The following is a 25171-nucleotide window of genomic DNA, read 5'->3' on the forward strand; positions in this document are numbered from 1 at the left end:
ACTGGCAAAGTTACTTTACCTGTTCTTGTATATAGCTATGCTAACTTTCAGGGCTATAGCTTTTCATTTCTCGGTCTCAGAGGTCACAGAATTACTCAGAGTTCCAGGGAAATGCCTACTGATACACATATAGCTATATAGCTCACTGTCTCAAAATCTAGAAATACACTTATAACTTCAGAGTAAGTGTGGCTGCTATATAGGTTTAAAATCTAGGCATCAATTTTCTTGAAAGTGTTTTGTGAAAGAGACCTTAGCATATTTTTTGTTTCTGGCTTATTTTGCACAACACATTGTCCCCAAGGCTTGCCACTCAATGGTCTTTCTTTTTGTAGCTGTACTACATTCCATCATAAAAATGCATCACATTTCACCATTCTGCTTCTTGGTCATTGTTCCCTTTCAATCCCTCCGTTTACTGGGCATCATGGATAATGTCCAAAATAAACAAATTATGTCTTACCATATCCTCGCTTGATTGTACAATCAGCAGCACTCTCAATTTTAGACCATTTTCATTGGTCCATAGAGACAAAAAGCCAGCAAACAGCCTCACCAAGTACCAAATCAAAACTACCCCTTGTCACTTGTCTCTTCCTGCCTCCCCAAGTAGTTGCTGTTGGTAGTGCTGTGGTACTGTTTGTCTTTTAACTGTTGGCCATAGCATGCATTTTTAGTTTTGCACCCATACCCTTCTACTATTGATTGTCCAATATCAAATCTTGACTATAGTTCATGTGAGAACGTATTTATAATTGTAGATTTAATCAGTGGGATACATAGCACTACACATCCCCATTCAATCATATTCACATTCAGTATGGCACTGTTAATTATAACCCCACAAATTAGTTACTGTCACTTCTAACTGTTCTCTTGCATTTAAGTTCAACCTCATTGAGTAGCCTTTCCTCCATCTCTAGCTTCTGTGTACCTCTAAGTCTATTATATTCTACAGTGTAACCTCTGATAGTACCTTTACCGAAGTCATAATAGCAAAATCATACAGTATCTGTCTTTTTGTGTCTGACTTCTTTCATTCAGCAATATGTTGTCAAGGCTTATCCACATTGCTATATGTTTTGGAACCTCATTTCATATTACCGCTGCATAATATTCCATTGTATGTACATACCACCTTTTATTTATCCACTCGTCTGTGAGTTTGCCAGACTTCATTTACAATCTCTTCCCAGAAGGTGGTGCTCCCGAGGCACCTCGTCCTCTCAGGCCTGCCCCTCCCTGACTGCAGCCCCTCCAGGACTGCAGTGGCTGTCTGGGATCATGTCGTGTGCTGGTGATAGGGTTGCTCCCAGAATGCAGTGCCAGATGGGGAAGCTAATCGCAGCGCCCGAGGGAGCAGCTGTGCCCAGTGCCTTGGAACTCAGCTTTTTTCAGTGGACAGCTAGGCACACCTCCAGGCTTCCCATGGGTGCTGCCGGCTGCAGAGCCATGCAGGGAGCTTTCCCCAGCCAGCAGCTGGGATAGGCTGGAGCAGAGGGATTATTAGTTCCCTCGAGTCCACATTTCCCCACACGCTGACACCCACCCCCAGTGGGGTTCATGGCCAAACAGACTCAGCCTGTTCTCCCCATCCTGATTTCCCTGCCTCTCTCCTCCCTATGTAATATTGAAGATTCCCCTCCATCAGTCACTTCCTGGTCATTATTTCCCTGTCCCCTATCTTGTCCTCTGGCGCAGGGGCGAATCCGGTATACTCTACTCTGCCATCTTCCTGGAAGTTCCTCTCAATTGCCTTTTTTTTTTAAGTTATTGTATTTCATGCATTTACCTTTTAGATTCTGTAGGAAGTAAGAAGTGGAGTTACAAACAAAAGATGCAATGTTACTGCCCTTTATATTTGTCTGTGTCTTTACCCTCACTGGGGATCTTTATTTCTTCATGTGGCTTTCATCCACTTTTTGTCATTCTTTCCTTGTAGTCTGCAGAACTGCCTTTAGCATCTCTTGTAGGTCTGGCCTATTGGTAACAAACTCCCTCAGCTTTTGTTTATCTGGGAATATCTTATTCTCTACCTCACCTCTCAGTTGTTTCTTAAACTTTTCTGTCTGTCTCAGGCTGCTTTTTCATGGAGGGCAAATTCTGGGAGCAGGGCACAAAGGAGAGGAGTTTCTCACATCAGTCTTTCCCAGGCAGAACAAGCCCAGGGACTCACAAAGGGAGCCTGGAGGCTCCAATCTGCTCTGGGGAAAGGATGAGAGGGGCCAGGAAGGGCTCCTAGAGTTTCTCCTATGCTTCTTTGTAGCTGTGGTTTCTTGATTAGGCTCTTTCCTAATAAATGCCACCCTGTAACTGTTTCCTGTCAGTTTGAGGAAGTGTATTGTCCTTAACTCTCCTCTGCTGCTTTTGCCTAGGGTACATTGAGCAGTGGCTGCCCTCAGTGCTGTGACTCCAGAGATCTGAAGTAGCTAATCAAAAGCAGTGATCAGTGATTGCACCACACCCCCCCCCACCCCAGATTTTAGGGAACTAGGTCTTTATATCCCACCCTGGCACCAACAAGTTGTACCAGTGCCTGGTTGAGGACATCTGCTGACAGGCATCCACTGTGCGGAGAGTGTAATTCACCAGTATTTAACATAATTTACCAGCCTCTTCATCCTGCTCTTCCCTGGATCCTGCAGAGTGTTCTACTGTATTCCAGAGTTTCAGAATAGTTGGGTCTTGCCTGTTTAATAGTGGTTCTGGTAGAGGGATTGATTACGCCATCATCTTCCCACAATCCTCTCCATGTTACTCTTTTTAATAAGGGAATTGGTTCTGAGACGTTGCCCAGCTACTGTGGGGCAAAGTTAGGATTCAAAAAGAGAAGGGAAAAAAACCAAGTCCCTTTTAAAGTCTTTTCTATTTCTAGTACTTTTTGTCTTGATGTATATAAATTGCTTAGGCATGTCCTGCTTTTCATTTTGAGTAATAGAAGGTGACCTTTAAGCATCAACTAAAAACTTTTTAATATACCTACATTCTCAGGATAGGTAATTTATGAACCTTCTATAACCTGCAGCCATATTGTGGTAGTTAGATTCAGTTGTCAACTTGGCCAGGTGAAGGTGCCTAGTTCTATTGCTGTGGACACGAGCTGATGGCATGTGAACCTCCAGTCGGCTAGGAGGCGTGCCTGCTGCGATGAATGATGTTTGATATAATTGGCTGGTGCTTAAATGAGAGAGCCCAATGTAGCACAGCCCAAGCAGCTCAGCATACCTCATCTCAGTACTCACAGCTCAGCCCAGGCCTTTGGAGATGCAGAAAGGAATCACCCCGGGGAAAGTTGTTGGGACACAGAGACCTGGAGAGAAGGCCAGTAGAGATCACCTTGTGCCTTCCCATGTAAGAAAGAACCTCAGTTGAAAGTTAGCTGCCTTTCCTCTGAAGAACTAATGAAATAATTCCCCTTTTATTAAATGCCAATCCATCTCTGGTATGTTGCATTTTCGCAGCTAGCAAACTAGAACACATTATCTAGGATTTGTTAGGATAATTCTAATATCAGATAATCTTTTCTGTGAAACATCCTTAATTTTTCATTAGAAAAACTTGAATAAGATATCTTTAACCCTTCTCCCTGTATTGAAATACAGTTTGGTCCCAAACTAGTGTAGGTGCTTGGTTCAATACCTGAGTATTAATATTCTAAAGTATGTTACTCGATTGGTTAGGTTGGCAGATGTAAATCTTTAACACTTTCAGGAGTAGGAGCAGCAGAAAATTGAAGCTCTATACTTTCAGGGGAATTAAGTTGGTGAATGCCTTGCTTCTGTCTGTTTAATTACTAATGTTTACCATGGCCAAGCTTTTTATATCAGGCTTATTATTTTGGAATATAAATTGTGGGGGAAATTTTGTCAATATAAGGATTACTAGATGATCTTATTTACATCACTTTATTTTTTATATTTTAATGCCTTCATTCCTTAAGGTATTGTTTGAACTGCTAACTAATTGTTTTTGTACCTCTTCTGTTTTCCAATTTGTATTTTTCTACTTCCGTTTTTTTTTGTTTGTTTGTTTTTTAACATGGGCAGGCACTCAGAATCGAACCTGGGTCTCTGGCATGGCAGGTGAGAACTCTGCCTGTTGAGCCACTGTAGCTGTCCTCTACTTCCTTTTTATAGCACCTATACAGTATTTGTGAAATAGGTAATGGGAACTCTGCGTTGTGTGGAATGAAATTTGAGTTCCAATTCAGGTTCTATTAAGCTCTGGCTTCTAAAAAGGTCGCTATACTCATATAAAATCTAGAATCACAATCCTCTACCTCATAGTGACATGTGTAGTGATTATAATGCATAACCAGTTTTTAAAGGTTTAATGCTAAATATGGCATTTAATTATTTAAATGTTTGAGTAGAAAACATTTTTATCAAAGGAGACTGGCTTTTACCCACCACCCAAGTCACTTTGGTAGGCTTGCCTTTTCTTTCTTTAAATGTGACAAGTTCTATAGTTGTCACTCTCTTATTCATACCAACAATTTGGGTGTCTGGATATATTTTTTTTTTGCATGGGCTGGCACCAGGAATTGAACCCAGGTCTCCAGATGGCAGGCAAGAAGTCTGCCTGCTGAGCCACCGTGGCCTGCCCTGATGTATTTTTAAATGACTTTGGCAAAGGTTATGAACTCTTGACCCAAGAATCTGATATGATTTAGTGTCTGAACTTCATTGAATAGCTCTGTAATTATTTATCAGATACACTGCACTTTTTTTTCAATGTGGTTTGGGAAGAAACAACCTTTGTATTTGAAAGTAGAGAGGGAGGCTTTTGGACAAGCAAAATTAAATTACTTTATAAAGACTCTAGACTTATTTGTATAATAAGAATTTTTTTCTACAGCTTTTAGAGTTTATCATATAAGTATTCTAGTAGTATTTCCAGATACTATAAAACTCAGATTCAAAATTGATGGCAAGCAAAATGTTTTTGAAACATGGTGCCTTCTTCCCCGGCAAAGCCTTGGTTATTTTTTAAAAACTTTTATTTTCAAGGTGAATTTCAGAATTAATTAGATGGGAATTTTTGTCAGCTTGCCCAAATACTTGAAACTTCTAAAATTAACTTAAACTTTTAATTTATCATTAATTTTGTTTAGTTAATTGAACTACTCATTTTTAAAGTTTAAACTAATTTAGATTGTGAACTAGAATATAGACCAAGTTTTTCCAATCTTTAATATTTTTCACTTATTTAAGGCAAAATAAAGTTTAGATAAAGAAAAGTAAAGGTACACATTTGGATGTAATTTAAACCTCATTTTGATGACTGTTGGCCCGGTGTTATAGATTTTGTTCCAGTATTGATTTCAATAATAGTGTTACTATAGCAACTAATGGTATGCATGCTTTAAGGGGAAAAAACAAAAAGCCTCTCCCCAGATTGATGTGTTTTATACTGAGATGAATTTTTTTTTTAATTAAAACATTTTAAACTTGTTCTGGACTTTTCTAAACTGTTCTTCCCAAATAAATCTGAGGATCCTGTTACAAATACTTTTTTGCCCTCTTAATCTTATTTATTTTTTTATATTGATAGTATGTTGCAGTTAATCTAAAAGGAGAAGATATAGAAACAGTCTGTAGTAGACATCTTCTGTTTTTTTATTTGTGTTTATTATATGGCATTCTGGAGGGAAGGAAGATTTCTGCTTTCCTGCTTCTGAACTATATAAATGAGTCTTGGTCCTCTAAAAATCAGTTAACTCAGAGTCGAGAGGTTATCCTGGAGGTTATTCTTATGCATTAAGTAAATATCACCTTGTTATTCAAGATGTAATGGAGAGGCTGGAGGGAACTACTTGAAAATGTGGAGCTGTGTTCCAGTAGCCATGTTTCTTGAGGATGATTGAATAATGATATAGCTTTCACAGTGTGACTGTGTGATTGTGAAAACCTTGTGTCTGATGCTCCTTTTATCTATCTTGTCAACAGACGAGTAGAACATATGGAATAAAAATAAATAATGGGGGAACAAATATTAAAATAAATTTAGTTTGAAGTGCTAGTGATCAATGAAAGGGAGGGGTAAGGGGTATGGTATGTATAATCTTTTTTTTTTCTGTTTCATTTTACTTCTTTTTCTGTTGTCTTTTTACTTCTTTTTCTGAATTGCTGCAAATGTTCTAAGAAATGATCATGATGATGAAATGCATGTGATGATATTGTGAATTACTGATTATATATGTAGAACGGAAAAAAAATAATAAAATAAAAGTTTTAGGGTGGGCCATGGTGGCTCAGTGGCAGAGCTCTCGCCTGCCATGCTGGAGACCCGGGTTCGATTCCTGGTGCCTGCCCATGCAAAAAAATAAATAAAAACTGAAAAGATAAAAGTTTTGCAGTTTAAAAAAAAATCAGTTAACTTCTCTGCACTGTCTTTTCTTCATTAAAATGAAAATTGTGGTAAACGTGCTGCCTGAGTTGCTGAGTATTATCAGCATAATCATTGTATGAGCAAGTGGTTGTAATACATTAAAAGTTAATCTAGCCCATTTTATTACATATCTTTTAATAATGAAAGAGTGAAAGTAGTCTGTCTTAAACTCTTGAGTGAGGGAATTATTAAATAAGTGATAAAGTGAATCTTTATAATCTAAGTACTCTGCATTTATTAGAAAAACAATGAAGGTTTGTTTTTGATGTAACATGATGCCCATGGAAAGATATGAAGGTGGAAAGGTAGGCTTCAAAATTATGTACAGTACAATCCCATTTTTATGCAAAATGTGTGTGTGTGCGTGTGTATAAAATGTGAGGAGGAATATATACCAAATGTTACCAGTAGTTATATCTAGGTTTTGTAATTAGATATAAGTTTTATTTCTATTAATGTTTTTTAATTTTGAAAAGAGAGAATGCAATAGCCAGCAGAAGCAATATAGATGGCTTTTTTAGTTTGATGGAAGGAGAGAAGTAATGCTTTAGAAAAAGGGTCCAAAAGTTGTTAATGATAGAAAACAAAGCCAAGTACCCTTTATATGTGTCTTATTGGCATTTCAGACATCCAGTCCTGGGTAGAGGCTGAATCTCCACCATAATCTGACCTTAATCCAGCAATCATTGTTTGATTTGATAAGCTAGGTCTTGAATCTGGAATTGGTGGGAGGAAGACATTAAGAGTTTTAGAAATGGGCGTTCCTAAACTGAATATTTCCTGAAGATTAAAATAGCGAAACAGTGCCATGCCAGTTTTAAGATAAGTAAAAACTGACGTTTCACAAGTTTGTCTTCTGAGAATTGTCTTTGTTTTGCCTTTTATATTTTCTTTTATTAAAAATTTACATGCTTGTTTTTAAAAAACTTTTAAAATAAAAAATGTAGGCCTGCCCATGCCAAAAAAAAATACATATATATAAAGTAGATAGTATAAAAGGGGTAAAATAGACATACTTACGTTTCTCCCTCCCATAGAATCCTTCATGATGTTGTCTTTTTTATTCAAGAGAATAGATCTAGGAAAGTAAAGAATGATGCTCCAAGAAAACAAGGATTATTTGTAGTATGATAGAATGACCACTGGATAAAAGTCAGAAAATTTGGCTTTTAGTCCCAGCTAGACCTACCTATGTGATTTGGAAAAAGTTTCTTTTCACTTTCCATTCATTCTTTTTTCTTTTGTGGGGGGAGGTTATTGTGAAGAATACAATACAATAATATGATTCAGGAGTCATACTCATTTGTTAAATCCTATCTTCTCTTTTATAACTCTACCTTCTCCTTTGATTAAAAAAAAAATTTTTATTGATATGTATTATATAGTCACATACCATGTAATCATCCAAGGTGTACAATCAGTGGTTCATAATATCGTCATATAGCTGTGCATTTATCATCAATCGGCTTTTCTTTTCTTGTTGGTGAAAAATAACAAATATACAAACAGGCAGGAAATTTCAAAGTGCATCACAACAATTAGTTGTAAAACAGATTTCAGAGTTTGGTATGGGTTAAAGTTTCACAATTTTAGGTTTTTATTTCTAGCTGCTCTGAGATACTGGAGATTAAAAGAAATATCAATATAATGATTCAGCAATCATACTCATTTGTTAAACCCATCTGTTCTAGTTTGCTAGCTGCCAGAATGCGATATACCAGAAATGGAATGGCTTTTAAAAAGAGGAATTTAATGAGTTACTAGTTTATAGTTCTAAGGCTGAGAAAATGTCCCAATTAAAGCAAGTCTATAGAAATGCCCAGTCTAAGACATCCAGGGAAAGATACCTTGGTTCAAGAAGGCAGATGAAGTTTCTTTCTCAGGTGAAAGGGCAAATGGTGAACACAGTCAGAATTTCTCTCTCATCTGAAAAGGCACATGGTGAACACGATCAGGGTTCCTCTCTCATCTGGAAGGGCATATGGCAAACACAGTGTCATCTGCTAGCTTATTCTCCTGGCTTCCTGTTTCATGAAGCTCCCCGAGAGGCATTTTCCTTCTTCATCACCAAAGGTCGCTGGCTGGTGGACTCTGCTTCTCGTGGCTATGTCGTTCTGCTCTACTCTCTCAGAATCTCTCATTCTCCGAAATGTTTCCTCTTTTATAGGATTCCAGAAATTTATCAAGACCCACTGAAATGGGTGTAGACATGTTGTCACCTAATCCAGCTTAATAACCACTCTTGATTAAATCACATCTCTAGGGAGATGATCTGATTACAGTTTCAAACATACAGTATTGAATATGGATTATTCTGCCTTTACGAAGTGGGATTTAGATTAAAACATGGCTTTTCTAGGGGACATACATCCTTTCAAACTAGCACACCATCCTTCATGATGTTATCTTTTTTATTCAAGAGAATAGATCTAGGAAAGTGAAGAATACCTTCTCTGTATAATTCTACCATCACCTTCAGTTTCCATCAATTCTGAGATGATAAATTTGAACTTTAAAATTATATGATGCTAAGGACTGACTTGGAGCTCCCTGATACCTCAGACATTTTCTTTAAAATCAGCCATATGTGTAAAGGATATGTGTGTGTGTGTCTGTATATGTGTGTGTATATATGTATAATGTGTTTCTGGAAGGGCCTCCCTCAACCAAAAAAATATAATGTGTGTATTATGATGTTTATAATCGAGAAATAAACACTATACTTACTTCACATAGTATGTCTTTGCAAAGATTATGTTTCTATTTATTCCTGCTATTCTCATATCATCCTGTTATGCATTCAAGCAGAGAGTGTGTCATCCATATTTAAGTTACAATCATAATTAGCCTAAGTTATTATCCAGTGTGAGTTACAGAGAGAATGAGTGGCACAGCTAAAGATGATTTCAGTTCCTAGTACATGGTTCTCTTGATCTTTCCCATAGATTGTGTTTTTATAGAAATGTGGTCATTTTTACTATGGTTGATTAAGAACATCACTTATTGCCATAAGTGATGAATAGAATTAGACTAACTAGAGAACGTTTTTACCATGTAATTTATTTAATTATAGAACAGCTGACTTTTGCCAAATTGTATTTGGCTTGGTCATTTGCTAAAAATATTAGTCGGTGGTATCTGATTTTATTATACTTTTCTCTTGAGTCATGGTTGAAGTAAGTGGGGGGCATGGGAGTTACATATCTAAGGAAGCATTATGTTTAGTGGAATGAATTAATGCAAGCTGGCCTATCTCTCTGCCTGCCTGGTCAGTAACTCTATCCAGTGATGATAAACCTGTTCTATGGGGCATAAGCCAGAGAAGTCAGCTTTGATAGCAAATTTCTACATTCATGTAGAAGAGAAGTATTTTGTTAACATTTCAAAGGAATTAAATCTGTTAGTGTGTGTGTATTTAACTAATAGACTTCTTTGAACCCTCTCATGTATGTTTTTTAATATCTGTTTTCAATAAAGGAAATAACACATGTATATCAAAATGGATAATAAAGTCTCAATTACAGCTGTATCTATTGAAAAAATCAGTTTCTTTTCTTTCATGAGATGAAGTGATTGTTCAAGTGTTTATTGGGGTAGTAAGATAAAACGTTGTTTGACTCCATGATACCAAATGTCACAATATTTGGAATTAGTGTCAGCATCTGCTATTGTACAGAAAGAACTTAGGGCCTGATGATGTGAATTTTTCATTTTCACTCATTTTGAATTCCTGCCATGGGTTACACCCCATGCTGTAGGTGTGGTTGAAGATGTAAAGACAAGATCCTTTTCAAGTATAGAGCTTTGTCAATGCTAAAATGTATGGATAAAGCATTATTAGATAGATGTTAAATTTGAATTTAATGCACTATTTTTTCCTAACCTGCGTTTGATCAGTGATTATGTTCCTTCCCTAAATTCACACTCACTGTGTTCTAGGGGGGAACGTGCTCTTAAAAGCTATGGAAAATGCTTTTGTGAAGTGAATTAATTGGCCTTTTATGTATCCAGGTTTTCATGTATGGTTTCTTAATAGACAACTTACAGATATTTTAATTTTTTATTGGCAAGTAGCATATCTATGATTCACTTTAACCCCCAGTCCCCTCCAATTTCTCTTTGTGTGTCTGTCTCACTTTCTCTCATAGCCATAACTACAGAGTTGGAGTTTGGTGTTCTTACTGAGTATATGCATGATTCTAATTTTTAGGCTTTTATTTTTTAATGTTAAAAGACAAACAGACACCATGTGTTTTTTTTTAAGAGACAATGTAATAGATTGATTAAAAAATGTTCATCAGTTTACATTTGACCCATGGATCATTACAATGTAATTTATAGTTGACCTTCCTACAAGTGAAATATAAGGACTACTTGTTCCAGTTGAACTGTCCTATAACTGTTTAGATTAATTTAGATTGATTTTCTGGTAGTATAGTGATTGGTAGCTAAACTGTTAGTGAAAATAAATCTGTTACATATGTATAATCAGGAGTAGCTGTGATTTTTAGCACAAACATCCAGTGCAATCACTAATTTAAACAGACTTTTTAGCATTTATTATCAACTTTGAACTAAGCACAGAACAAAAGGTATATGGAAAAATGGGGAGAAAATGGCCTGGAAGGCTGAAAAAGTGGTTATTGAATCCCTAAAGCATGCTATATAAAGATGAAAATCTTGCATAGAAGGCTGCTATTGCATATATTATAATTGTTTTCTAGGTAATTTATTATCTATCTAGAAAAATATATAGCAACCAATTTCTAGTTTCTTGTCTAATGGTTGACCATAGAGCTATGGAATTACCATCCAGAAGGAGAAAATAATTCTTATTATTTCAACCCCTCTAAATAGGATACCATACTTGCAGAACTTCTTCAAATACATAAAGAACACATTGTAGGATATCATGAACATGATTCACTTTTGGACCACAAAGAAGAAGAAGAGTTGACTGAAGAAGAAAGAAAAGCAGCCTGGGCTGAGTATGAAGCAGAGAAGAAGGTAGTTCATTAAAAATGCTTTTTGGTTTTTGTCTTGCAATTAGTCGTTTAAAAGAGCAGAGAGGAAGAAAAGGGTCACATTTGGAACTGGTATTAACGTAGTGACTCTTTAGGAACAGAGTCCCCTGTGAGAATCTGTTTACAGACCTTGGCTACTTTTGGTGTTAGAACAGAAGGAATAGAGAATAAAATGGTATATTCTGCTTAAAGAGTAGTAACCTCATTTCTGCTTAGCAGTTGCTGAATTGAGAGAAAAGTGAGACGCTGTAGATTTAACATCACTAAACACTCATCAACACTCTCACCATAGTAACAAACATAAAGGGGTTCAAAGTTTAGAGGTGGGAGTAAATTTGCTTTAGCATGTATACCTTGAAATCTAAATTTTGACTGAATAGAAGAACATAAAAATATTCCACTATTAGACATTTAATATCAGTCTCCATTATTTATATTATTTTATTTATTTTAATAGTTCCATGTCTATTTTAAATCCTAATCCAACTTGAACAAATATGCCTGCGTATGGGAAACCTTATCCTAATACCTGAATCCTTTTTAAACTCCTCACTCATTGTACCAAACTTCTTTAACGTTAATTGGATGTTAGGAGCCTCATCAGAATTCTCTGAGTTTCCCGTTCTCTGGGAATTATCAGAAAAAGAATACGCCTTTAGGGGGTTAAAGGTTTCTGTGTAATAAGATCTTGGTTTCGGGTAAAAAGGGTGTTTTGTTTGTGTGTGGAAGAGTGTTAATAATTTCCTACATCTGAGAATGTGGTTTCTTTTCTAAACCAATAGGTGATGTAGAATTTCAGGTTTTAAATCACAGTGTGAAAAGTGGATAATTTTTTTTTGTTTTTAGGGACTCACCATGCGTTTCAACATACCAACTGGGACCAATTTACCCCCTGTCAGTTTCAACTCTCAAACTCCTTATATTCCTTTCAATTTGGGAGCCCTGTCAGCAATGAGTAATCAACAGCTGGAGGTAAGTCATGAAAACATAAACGTAGTTTTAATATTTTAAAAAAAAGTAGTTTTAATATGAATTGAATGCAATTTCAAATTCCTGTGCAGGAACATCACATTCTCCAAAAGATTACTCCCGAATAGACCAAGAAACTTTTATTTGTTGACCTCTTTGAACCACCATAGCAGACAGCAAAACAGATTTGCTGTTCTCATCAATAGTTAAACGAGTTTTAAAAGCAAGTGTTATACATTGGCAAGAGTAAGGTTCCTAAACTTTAAAACTATGCCGTCTTTTACATGCCCTGTATAACTTATTTCTTGCATTCTTCTAGGACCTCATTAATCAAGGAAGAGAAAAAGTTGTGGAAGCAACAAACAGTGTGACAGCAGTGAGGATTCAGCCTCTTGAAGATATAATTTCAGCTGTAGTAAGTTAATTGTCAGTTGTCTTACTTTAACCTCCAATTCACTTACTTCTCCCCCACCCCCTATTTGTTTTAATTTTAAATTGTTGTTTGAGTCACTACTTCTATAGGGAAAAGGGCATAATCTTTATTACTCGATTCACATACAGTAAAATACTAGTAAACTGGATAATAGTACAAGCTTTAATCCGGCAATTTATGCTAGATGTTGGCACAAAAGAGAAGTAGGTAAATACTAAGAATTGAAGAATCAATCAGTCACAAAAATGAATGCACTATTTACATATTTTAATTAATAGTTTCACAAATTAAATCCAAATAGTTGTTTCAGTTCATTGATAGCCAGCCATGAACAATGGGAGACAACTTAGTACCTTGCTTTTACGTCACTGTTTTCTTTAGAAAAGAATAAAGGAGAAGAAAAAAGAACCTTGAAAAATCCTGACTATCTTTTAAATACCTTATTATTTTTCCTCAATTCTACTTCAATAAGAATTCAATTTAAAATTTTTCTTTTAGTGGAAGGAAAACATGAATCTCTCAGAGGCCCAAGTACAAGCTTTAGCATTAAGTAGACAAGCCAGCCAGGAGCTTGATGTTAAACGAAGAGAAGCAATCTACAATGACGTATTGACAAAACAACAGATGGTAAGAATCTGACTATCTCTAGATTATGTATAATTTTCTTGAATTCAAAATGGGTTTGTGTGATGTCTGTGTCAATAACCAGCCCTCTTATAGATGGATAGTCATTGGTTATTCCTGGAAGAAATTTTGTCAGAAAAAACTAGCAATGTTAACTAAAGGTATATTTTGTTAAAAAGGAGTAACAGCTTCTCAAATGGGTCTCCTTGAAGTTTTTAAAGGAGCACTTCCATTTACTTTTATTTTTATGTATTCTGGATATCTAAAAGGAACTTTTGCTGAACTTTTATAATATTTACCATTTTTAAACAAATCCCAAAAATCTATATGCTTTTTAATATATTTTATTTAAGAGTAAAAAGTGGAACTATGGATGATAAATGTTTCACAAATTCCTACTAAATTATATATATTTTTTAAAAACTATAGCATATTCCAGAATCCTTCCTCATCTTGTTTCCCAGCCACAGTCCTATGCCAGACATCTATCTGCCTTGCACTGGAAAATTTCAACTCTTGACACCAGGGAATCAATTTTGTAGCATGAATTTAACTTAGAAAGCACTGCAGAATTTTGTGATTTTAAGTTATCTTAGGAAATTTGAGACATTTCAGGTAGGATTTATACCCACTACAAGTACTTTTCCCTTTGGTGATTGTTACTAGAAATGTTTGTCTGTCATCATATATAATGAAAGGAATGATAAGGGAGATGATATGAAGTACTGTAACTAATACTTGAGACTAATCACAGTGCAGGACACGTTACTACGGCAACTAAGCTAATTGTTGCTTACAATACAGTAGTCTAGCCATTAAGAGTATTTAGCCCTAAATGGTGTTACTAACTGGTTTCTACAGTAATGGTCCTGTGAATGCCATAAAATTAGTAATGGTGAAAACAATAATGTGTTTTCTTTCTGGTATGGTACTACCTTAAAAGATTGATTTTAACTCAAAACTTGACACTTGCCTCTTTGAGACAGGTCATGGCACTTGTAATAGCTCCCTTTTCTCTCTGTAGTTAATCAGCTGTGTTCAGCGGATACTTATGAATAGAAGGCTCCAACAGCAGTACAGTCAGCAGCAACAGCAACAAATGACTTATCAACAAGCAACACTGAGTCACCTCATGATGCCAAAGCCTCCAAATTTAATAATGAATCCTTCTAACTACCAACAGATTGATATGAGAGGAATGTATCAGTCAGTGGCTGGTGGTATGCAGCCACCACCATTACAGCGTGCACCACCCCCAATGAGAAGCAAAAATCCAGGACCTTCCCAAGGGAAATCAATGTGATTTTGCACTAAGAGCTTAAAGGATTGTTAAAATCATAGAAAGATCTTTTATTTTTTTAGGAATCAATAACTTAACAGAACTCAACTGTATAAACAGTTTGGTCCCCTTAAATACCAATCTTCCATATTAGTTTAAAATTTTTTTAAATAGGGCATACCATTTCTCCCTGACATTTGTCAGTGATGTTGCCTAGAATCTTCTTACACACATTGAGTACAGAAGATATTTCAAATTGTTTTCAGTGAAAACAAATCCTTCCATAACAGTAACAACGCCACAGGTATTCTCTCTAAATTTTTATGCCTGCTTTTAGCAACCATAAAATTGTCATAAAATTAAAGAATTTAGGAAATACAGATTTATATATTTGTTCTTTACGTATAAAAACACACAGCTGAGTTCTTAGAGTTGATTCCTCAAGTTACAAAATACTTTTGTACGTAATCCATTTCTTGACTAAAGTTATTGAAATGGTCTTAATGTTCTTTTGACTGAACTCTGAAAGTGGGCTCCTACTATATCATCTCTGTGATTGAAAAGTTAGTAACTAAGGGTTATCTTTGACACAGAATTGTGTGCAATATTCTTGAATACTACTGCTCTAAAACTTGGAGGAGTCTTGCAGTTATCTTAGCATTGTATAAACAGCCTTAAGTACAGCCTGAGAAGAGAATTCCTTTTTCTTCTCTATTCTTTCTGCCATTTTTTATTTTCAGTTATATGTGCTGAAATAATTACTGGTAAAATTTCAGGGTTGTGGATTATCTTCCACACAGGAATTTTCTCTCTCCTGGCACTAATATAAAGCACATCTCTTAACTGCTTGGTGCCGGTGCTAGTGCTTCATCCTGTTGCTGGCAGTGGGATGTGGACTAAGAAAATCAAGTTCTAGCATTTTAGGAGTTTAAGGCTGAAGTTGGGCTGTTGGGTTCACACCCTATTTTATAAACATCAAAATGGCAGAACCATTGCTGACTTTAAATTCACATGAGGAATGTGCTTTAACGATTCCCAGTGTTGTCAGTATTCTGAAATAATTCCTATTAAAGACAAGGATCACTGGCCTCGATGCTCTTCTCTTATGTTCTTTTCTCCCAACTTCCTTCCATTTTCTTAGGTAAACTATGTTTCATAATTCAATTTGTTTTTTTTTTAAGATTAGATTGGCGAGGCATTTTTTTCTGATTGATTTTCTTCATTTAATACCCTTCTAAGATTTTATTAGAAAATCATTACATTTTTTTTCGACCTCCATAACAATGAAGTGTAATTTTACTCCATACAATTTGGTTGCTTGAGTTCCTTAAGGAAAAAGATTGTTAGACTGTGGGAGTCAACTCAACATGGCAAAACCATTTTTGAGATAGTGATGTAACAAGTAGTGGAAACAGCTAAGGAATTCCAGAAAGAAAGAAAGCTGGTTGGAGGATTCACTCTGGGTATCACTGGCTTAGAATGAATTTAACATTAGTTAAAACTGATTTGAGTTGTTTGAATGATTAAGAGAGTTACATTTTTATCTTGAAAGAACTAGTGGTAAAACATCCAAGAGCAGTAGGTTTGTGAAAGGGAATTTGTGAGATTTGGTGGTGTAAAATGGCTGACAACACCCCATCCCCATACCCCTGTAGTGAGATGTCATTAACAAATTCCTTACATTTGGGTATTATGCCAGCCCTATAATCAGACTTGTTTAACTTGGGGATTGGTGGTAAATAAAAAGACAAGATTTATGAGATAAATATTTGAAGGCCAACATTATCAGTTGGCATTTCTACAGGTCCAGAATACATTAAACCTAATTTACTAGACCTGGGAATTTTCAACATGGTCTAATTATTTGTTCAAAACATAGATGTGAAAATTTTAGGCAACCTTCTAAATCTTTTTCACCATGGATGAAACTATGACTTAAAGAGTAATACATTGAAGGATTAATTGGAAATGAGTGTTTGAAATAAAACTTGGACCACTTTGCATACACTTTCGCACTTGACATTTTAGCTACATAACATGTAATTTGAGTATAACATCAAGCTTTAACAAATACTTAAAGACAGAAAAATGACATCAATAAGATACTAAAAAGCTCATTTTTATATTTGTTTTAGATGTTTTAAATAGTTGCAATGGCTTAAAAATGACGATTTAAAATGTTGCTTGTAATACAGTTTTGCCTGCTAAATTCTCCACATTTTGTAACCTGTTTTATTTCTTTGGGTGTAAAGCGTTTTTGCTTAGTATTGTGATATTGTATATGTTTTGTCCCAGTTGTATAGTAATGTTTCAGTCCATCATCCAGCTTTGGCTGCTGAAATCATACAGCTGTGAAGACTTGCCTTTGTTTCTGTTAGACTGCTTTTCAGTTCTGTACTGAGTATCTTAAGTACTGTAGAAAATATGTCACTTCTTTTAAGGCTGTTTTGTAATATATATAAGGACTGGAATTGTGTTTTTAAAGAAAAGCATTCAAGTATGACAATATACTATCTGTGTTTTCACCATTCAAAGTGCTGTTTAGTAGTTGAAACTTTAAACTATTTAATGTCATTTAATAAAGTGACCAAAATGTGTTGTGCTCTTTATTGCATTTTCACAGCTTTGAAAATCTGTGCACATATTGTTTCATGGAAAATGTATAGCTTTTGATGTTCTATTTAATGGTGGTTTTTTTGCACATTTGGTTATTTAATATTGGAAACTCAAGAAGTTTGGTTTTTGAATCTGTTAATATACTAAATTCTGTAAAAGGAGATCTCTAACCTCAAAAAGAATTTATGTACTATGTGTGTTTGTGTTAGTATTGGTTGTCTGTGCAATCCAGCACCACTTCCTGCTTCCCAGCAGCTGCATCACTCATTTAAGTCGAGGCAGGGCTACCAACCTAGACTTAACACAAAAGCTGCTTCCCATCCAGAAGCCATAGCAAGTAGATGGAAATTTTTTTTTTTAACCTGGCCTCTGATCCCTCTAAAGAAGCTGGATATTTTGTTTTGTTTTGTTTTGTTTTTTTGTTAGCTATGCCTGTTCTGTCTTTATTATTGTAAAATCAGATACATATTTATGTACCCCAGACAACATTTTATAAACAGTTACTTATCTATCCCCAAAAACCATTTCCTTCAAAGGTGGCATCTTGAGAGGTTATATAGATAATACTTACTCTAAAAGTAAAATAGGTCACCTTTTACATGTTTATTTCACCAAAAATTTATGTTATTCCCCGCCTTATTTCACCAGACTTAGTCTCAAGTAATTTTTGGCTATCTTCAAATCAAATCTACACCTAGAGAATAAAAATTTTCCCATCATTGATTTTTTTTCTTCAAGTTTATATAATCTGCACCAATCCCAAAATAGTGTCTAAGTTTCAGCAATGCTTTCATCTATGCAACATTTTATATATTATATCGGGGTGAATAAAAATTAAAACTCCGAAATACATACTGTTTCTAAGTTCAGTATCTGCCAGGTAACCATTCTCTGCCTATATCATGAGTTTTGGATCTAATAACAGAATAATGTCCTCCCCCTTAAGAGTTTTACACTCCAGAATATGTACTGCCATAAAGTCCATTACAAAATATACTGCCTCCCTTTCTTTCGGATAACATTGATACCATTGTGCCTTCTTGGCTAACTAAGGTAATCACCCTTCTTGTCCTGTTCTCGTCCTCTAGGGATCTGTCTTCCTGATAGTGGCCGCAGCAGACACTGGCACCATGGAAGAGATCATCTAAATAGAGACCTTAAGATTGCAAGGATAGTTTAATTGAGGAATGAAGTGGTGAAGCTAATCCTAAAATACTGCAGGCCCTCTTTAATACTCAGAACTACTACCTTGTCACAAACAGCCTACCTCTACAACGCTGATCTACACATCCACATTTTGCCCTCATTTTTCTTTCCTGATAGAAACACTTAAGGGAGGGGAAGCTCAGATCCAGTTTCCTTTAGCTAATTTTATCGAAAGACTACCAAAAAACTTGTGTCTATCAAATAGATCCAGCTTCCTCTTAACAGTCATATCAAATACATGTTAGGTTTCAAGGAAGGTGAAGATGGAAGGAAAGATGGGATTTGTTTCAGGTAATTGAGAAATTGTAGTATTGAAAGAAAGGGAACAATTGACCTGAAAAGAGACAGACTGGATTGATGTTGGACCTTCAGAGCCTGAATGAGCAAATTCAATACAAAAAATAAAGGGTTTGTGAAGCAGTGTGTTCAAAGTAGCAGTAAAGTTGATTTGGGTGAGGGTAATTTGAATGATTCAGAATGCAAGGTGAATAAAGAAGATTGCAGACAGGAAAATAAGATAATGAGTCCAGGCAGCCAGTGACCAGACTGCAGATAAGATAAAAGAAACACTTATTAGAGGTATAGGATAGTAAGCTTAAACTATTTGTAAGAAAAACCTCTATTACTTTCTTTTACCCTTCCACAAGGAGCCTAGTTTGTTTGGGGTTTCTAATTTTACATGCAATATTTTACTTTTTGTTATGTCCATTAGTAACATTCCTTTTCTTTCTCAAGTTTTTGTTGGTCCTAATTTCACTCATATTTGTAGAAAGTCAGATTGGTTAATTTTTTTAACTTTCTCATTGTATAGTATAACATATACAAAGCAAAGAAATAGTTTTCAAAACACTCTTCAACCAGTCGTTACAGGACAGATCCCAGTGTTTCTCATGGGTACCATACAATCCTCTCATTTTTTCCTTCTAGCTGCCCCAGAATATAGGAGGCTAGAAAGCTTAAATATTTTATCATCATAGTAGACTTTTTCCTTCATTTTTTTGTGAAAAATAACATATATACCAAACAATAAATTTCAAAGCACAGCATACATTTGAACATATTTTCAGAGTTTGACATGGGTTATAACTCCACAATTTTAGGTTTTTACTTCTAGCTGCTCTAAGATAACTGGAGATTAAGAGATCAACTTAATGATTCAGCATTCATATTCATTTGTTAAATCCTATCTTCACTGTATAACTCCACCATCACTTTTGATCTTTCCATCCCTCTCTTTAGGGGTATTTGAACTATGGCCATTTTAATTCTTTCATATTGGAAGGGTCTATCACTAATGTAGGGTAGGGAGATGGAACTATCTGATGTTCTGGAGAGGCTGGGCCCTCTAGGTTTCAGGACTTATCTGGGTCAGGGACCCGTCTGGAGGTTGTAGGTTTCTAGAAAGTTACTGTAGTGCCTGGAACCCTTGTGGAATCTTATATATTGCCCTAGGTGTTCTTTAGGATTGGCTGGAATGGTCCTGTTTGTGGTTTGGCAGGTTATGATAGTAGCAAGGTCTAATTAAAGCTTGAGTAAGAGCAACCTCCAGAGTAGCCTCTAGACTCTATTTGAACTCTATCTGTCACCGGGTCATGCCCTTGATCCTGAGGCTTACTCTTGTGAAGCTTATGTAGGTAGCAGAGAAGATTAGACCACCTATAGGTATGCCTAAGAGTTACTTCTGGAGGACCTCTTCTATTGTGCAGATGTGGCCTCACTCTCTCTAAGCCCAGCTCTGCAAGTGAAATCATTGTCCTCCCCTCTACATGTGTCGTGACATCCAGGGGTGAAAGTCTCCCTGGCGATGTGGGAGATGACTCCCACCCAGGGATGAATCAGGCCCTGGCACCATGGGATCAACAATTCCATCCTGACCAAAAGGGGGAAAAGAAGTGTAATTAATTATCAGATTTGTTAATTTAATGAAAATGAGTGTACTTCTGTTTACCCCAGTCAATTCTTCAAAGAGCTAAGTCCATTCCTGTGGCTTTTCCTTGAAATCCACCCATTCAAAGCACTAGTACCTCTGTTAGCATAATTTGGAAGCTTCCTTAGTATTTTCAAAGTATGTTGTGGTTATTATGTGTCAATTTGTATACAGCATATCTGTGAAAATAGCAAGGAGAATAATTACATTCTCGTAGTAACAAGCTGAAAGTGAGACCAAAATCAAATCCATTGCACTTAAGAAGGAGAAGACACATTTTACTTGCTTAAATTTTCTGGTTCTCTTGTGTCTTATACTTAAAACCAGGGGACTAGCCCAGGTGTTTTCGTGAAGTTCCTCTCAGCTCCAAGAGTTGGGGTTTAACTTTGAGCAAAGTAAAGATTGAAGCCAAAAGGCAATGTGTTTGAGGTTACATGGTAGATTTGTGAATAGAATTAAGAGATCCCTTCCCTTTGGTTAACACTCTTACCCCATTATATATCTTTTTTCTTTTCTGCTTTAGAAAAAATGATAGTTCCCACAGGCATTTTAATGACAAAACTGATAAATCAGGATGTAATTGGCTCTAATTACAACTTCTACAAGTTATAGCCTTGACCTTTTGCCCAGAAAAACTCCGGAAGCTTGTTTCTTGCTGCCTTTGGAATACATTACAGCAAATGAAAAAGATATTTAAGAATCTAATTCTTATATCTTGGTTGACTGAGTTCTGAATGTGACAAAATATGAAGGTAAATATAAATCAGCTTCTGTAAAGTCAGCTTTTAAGCAAATTAGTAACTTCCCATTCTATTTTTCATAACTGTAATGCCCAAACTAGGCCAATATTTAAATTTTCTGGTCTATATGAAGTTTATAAGGAGCAAGAGGTAATATTTGTTTATATTGACTCTTGACACAGATATGGAATACCTTTTGAAGTGTATGTTTTATAAAGTCAAAAAAGTACAAAACCTAGCCCAGCTTCTCCAGAACATCAGATAGTTCCATCTCCCTACCCCATATTAGTGACAGATCCTTCCAATATCAAAAATTTAGAATTGCCATAGCCCAAACAACCCCAAAGAGAGGTATGGAAAGATCAAAGGTGATGGTGGAATTATACATAGATGATAGGACTCACCAAATGAATATGAATGCTGAATCATTAAATTAACATCTCTTTTCGTCTCCAGTATTTTAGAGCAGCTAGAAGTAAAAATCTAAAAGTGTGAAATTGTAACCCATGTCAAAGTCTGAAATATGTTCTACAACTAATTGTGGTGCTGTGCTTTGAAATTTATAGCTTTTTTGTATATATGTTATTGTTCACAAAAATAGGGGGGAAAAGTGGATTTTGATGATAAAAAAAGTATTTAAGCCCTCTAGCCTCCTATATTCTGGAGCAGCTAGAAGGAAAAATATGTGAGGAGCGTATGGCAGCCCATGACAAACTCTGGGATCTGTCCTGTTACTATTTGTTGAAGAGTGCTTTAAAACTATTGCTTTTTTATTTCTCTGCTTTGTATATATGTTATACTTTACAATAAAAAAGTTTTTTTAAAAAAGTACAAAAACTAAGTAGAGTGATATAGTAATTTTTTTTTCCTGTAGCTGCTCGTCTCCACATGTCACTACTAAAGAAGTTAGAAGCCTGTGTCTACCCTCCTGAATGCATTTCAATGAAAACGAAACCAAAGTTAAAGAAAAGAAACAAAACATGGCTGGTATAACCATCTGAGATCTTGTTAGTTCTTCCCCAACTCTTAGTAGGTTTTCAACAATACAATGCGGAGAGTTGGGCTTCAGAGGCTTTAGTGATGCAGACTTGCTTGTATTTTATCCTTCTTAGCAAAATACACCTTTTATTCTATCATCAAGTTTTCCCATCCTTTCTTCTCAAATCTTATACATACTCCTTTACTCCTAGATATTCTAAACTTAAATGGAGTGCCTGCTTGCATTTTTTGCCCCTTACTAATATGTTATCTCTGCCCCGCCCTTCCCCTCACTCCCCCAAAAAAACCACCCTATAGTCTAAAACCTAAGGGTGGGGGGCTTGGAGAATTGTAGAATGCCAGACATAGTAGGGGTCTTAGAGACCATCTAGCCCAGGTCCACTACCCTTGGCCTACTTTTACAATTAGGGAAACAGGCCCAGAGAGGGTAAAAGACTTGCCTGAGTGCAAGCATGTCTTCTAGCTTCTATTCTAGTTCTCATTCCGCTGCATTCAGATGCCTCCTATTACATTTAAATTCCAAATCACTTTGTTTATCTGCCAGACTACATTAAGCAAATTTTCAGAATGATTGGTATTGAATTAAACTTCTAAAATGAGAACTGCTTGTGATAAGTGGAGGGGCATGTGAACCAGAATGAAAGGGAAAGAGATTCCTGTGTGAATGACAACTGCAAAATGGGAAGACCCTTGACAGATCCTCTAAGCTTTTAATTTGAATCCAGGGAATTGGCTTCATGTTTTTATTTCAGAGTGATATTTGATTTGTTCTTCTCTCACCTCATGGCACAGTTTAGATCAATAAGATTAAGACGCTCTGTTACACCTTCTTGATTTCAGTGTCCTTCATTGCCACAGATGGAACCTGTCAGCCTTGCTTAGACCAGGCAGGTCTACATACCAAATATTTGAAAAATTCTCTATTTCAAATGAGAAGTGCTCATGTATTTCCAAGGAAACAAATAAAAAAGTCAGTGTTAGTATAATTTCTGTCAGAATAGGGGTGATTTCTTGAGTTACAGAGATGTGCCACATGGATCGTGAATAGTTTACATATTTGCAAAGATTAGAAAACAGCAAAATAATTTTAATATGCTAGAATTTGGTAACCTCTTCCTTCTTTCACATCTGGGGTGTGGAGAGTATCCTAGATTATCCAGTTCTGTCTTATGTAATCACAAGGGTCTTTAAAAATGGAAGAGGGAGGAAGAAAGAAAGTCGGTCAGAAAAAGATGTAAACTATGGATGCAACATTGCTGGCTTTGAAGATTGAGGGAGAAGGCCATGAGCCAAGAATATGGGTGGCCTCTAGAAGCTTATAGCAAAGAAACAGATAATTCTCTGTAGCCTCCAGGAAGAAACACAGCCTTGATTTTAGACCAGTGATGTCTCTGCCCCTTTGGCTGATGTCCCCATGTTTGTGATGGGTGTGAATCGTGAGAAGTATGACAACTCCCTCAAGATCATCAGCAATGCTTCCTGTATGATCAACTGCCTGCCCCCTGCCCTGGCCAAGGACATCTATGACAACTTTGGCATCATGGAGGGGACTCATGACAACCATCCATGTCATCACTGCCACCCAGAAGACTGTGGATGGCCCCTCTGGGAAAATATGGTGTGATAGCCATGGGGCTGCTCAAAATATCTTCCTTGCATCTACTGACACTGCCAAAGCAGTGGGCAAGATCATCCTGGAGCTGAATGGGAAGATCATTGGCATGGCCTTCAGTATCACTACCTCCAATGTGTCTGTTGTGGATGTGACCTGCTGACTGGAGAAAGAGGCCAAGTATTATGACATCAAGAAGGTGGTGAAGCAGGCATCAGAGAACCCCTAAATGGTATCCTGGGCTATACTGAGGGCCAGATTGTCTCCTGCAACTTCAGCAGTGACCCCACTCTTTCACTTTTGATGTTGGGGCTGGCATTGCCCTCAATGACCATTTTGTTAAGCTCATTTCCTTGCATGACAATGAATTTGGCTACAGCAATAGGGTGGTAGACCTACGGTCTACATGGCATCCAAAGAGTAAGAGCTCCTGGACCACCAGCCCCAGGAGTAGCATGAGAAGAAGAGATTCTGTCAGCTGCTAGGGAGTCCTGGCCCCAACTCGATCCCCCAGTATTGAGAATCATCCATCCTCCACAGCTACCATCCCAGACCCCCTGAAGAAGGGGAAGGGCTGAGAGCCTATGTTGTCATGTACCATCAATAAAGTACACCCAGGCAATACAAAAACAAAACAAAATGAAAAAACGAATGACAAATCTATTGTTTGGGATGCACAATCTGCAAAGATATAAGCAATAGCAAATACAAAAAAAGTGGGAGGACAAAGGCATGTAGAAAAAGTATGTGTGCATGATATTGAAGTTATTAAGTTGGTATCAAACCAAATATGATTGTTATATATTTAGGATATTAAATTTTAACCCCATGGTAACCACAGGGAAAATAGATGAAAAAATATATCCAGATAGAAATGACAATGTACTCAATTGTTAGAACACAAAAAAATCAAATAAATATAAAAGTAGGCATTAGCAGAAGAGTTGAAGGACAAAAAGAAAAGGTGTAGGACATACAAAGACTAAAAAGAAAAATGGCAAGAAAGATAGCCCTGCAATATCAGTAATGACTTTAAGAGGATTAAATTCTCCAGCTAAAAAGCAGAGATTGGTGGAAATGATAAAAAAAGCATTACCCAGCCATATGCTGTCTGCAAGAGACTCACCCTAAATTTAAAAATACAAGTAGATTGAAAGTGAAAGGATGGAAAAGCATATACCATGCAAGTATTTAACAAAAAGAAAGCTTGAAGCTATACCAATAACAGATAAAATAGACTTTAAGTCAAAAAGAGTTATAAGGGATAGAGATGGTCATTGTACTGATAAAGGGGACAATTCAACAAGAAGATATAACAATTATAAATATATATGCACCTAACAACAAAGTAC

The 25171-nt window shown here is 36.2% G+C and overlaps 1 protein-coding gene across 6 annotated transcripts in view; it reads left to right on the forward strand.

Moving 5' to 3' along the window:
* Nucleotides 1–17333, forward strand: part of ATRX (ATRX chromatin remodeler) — a 423319-nt gene extending 405986 nt beyond the window's left edge. For all 6 annotated transcript variants that reach the window (XM_077145058.1, XM_077145060.1, XM_077145061.1 and 3 more), the window contains 5 exons: nucleotides 11248–11397; nucleotides 12261–12386; nucleotides 12703–12798; nucleotides 13315–13443; nucleotides 14465–17333. In XM_077145058.1, the coding sequence (XP_077001173.1) occupies nucleotides 11248–11397; nucleotides 12261–12386; nucleotides 12703–12798; nucleotides 13315–13443; nucleotides 14465–14743 (780 nt within the window). In that variant the 3' untranslated portion in view covers nucleotides 14744–17333. The remainder of the gene's footprint in view (nucleotides 1–11247; nucleotides 11398–12260; nucleotides 12387–12702; nucleotides 12799–13314; nucleotides 13444–14464) is intronic.
* The last annotated feature ends 7838 nt before the right edge of the window (nucleotides 17334–25171 follow it).

Source organism: Tamandua tetradactyla, chromosome X (genome assembly GCF_023851605.1).
Source record: "Tamandua tetradactyla isolate mTamTet1 chromosome X, mTamTet1.pri, whole genome shotgun sequence".
NCBI classification, from domain to species: Eukaryota; Metazoa; Chordata; class Mammalia; order Pilosa; family Myrmecophagidae; genus Tamandua; species Tamandua tetradactyla.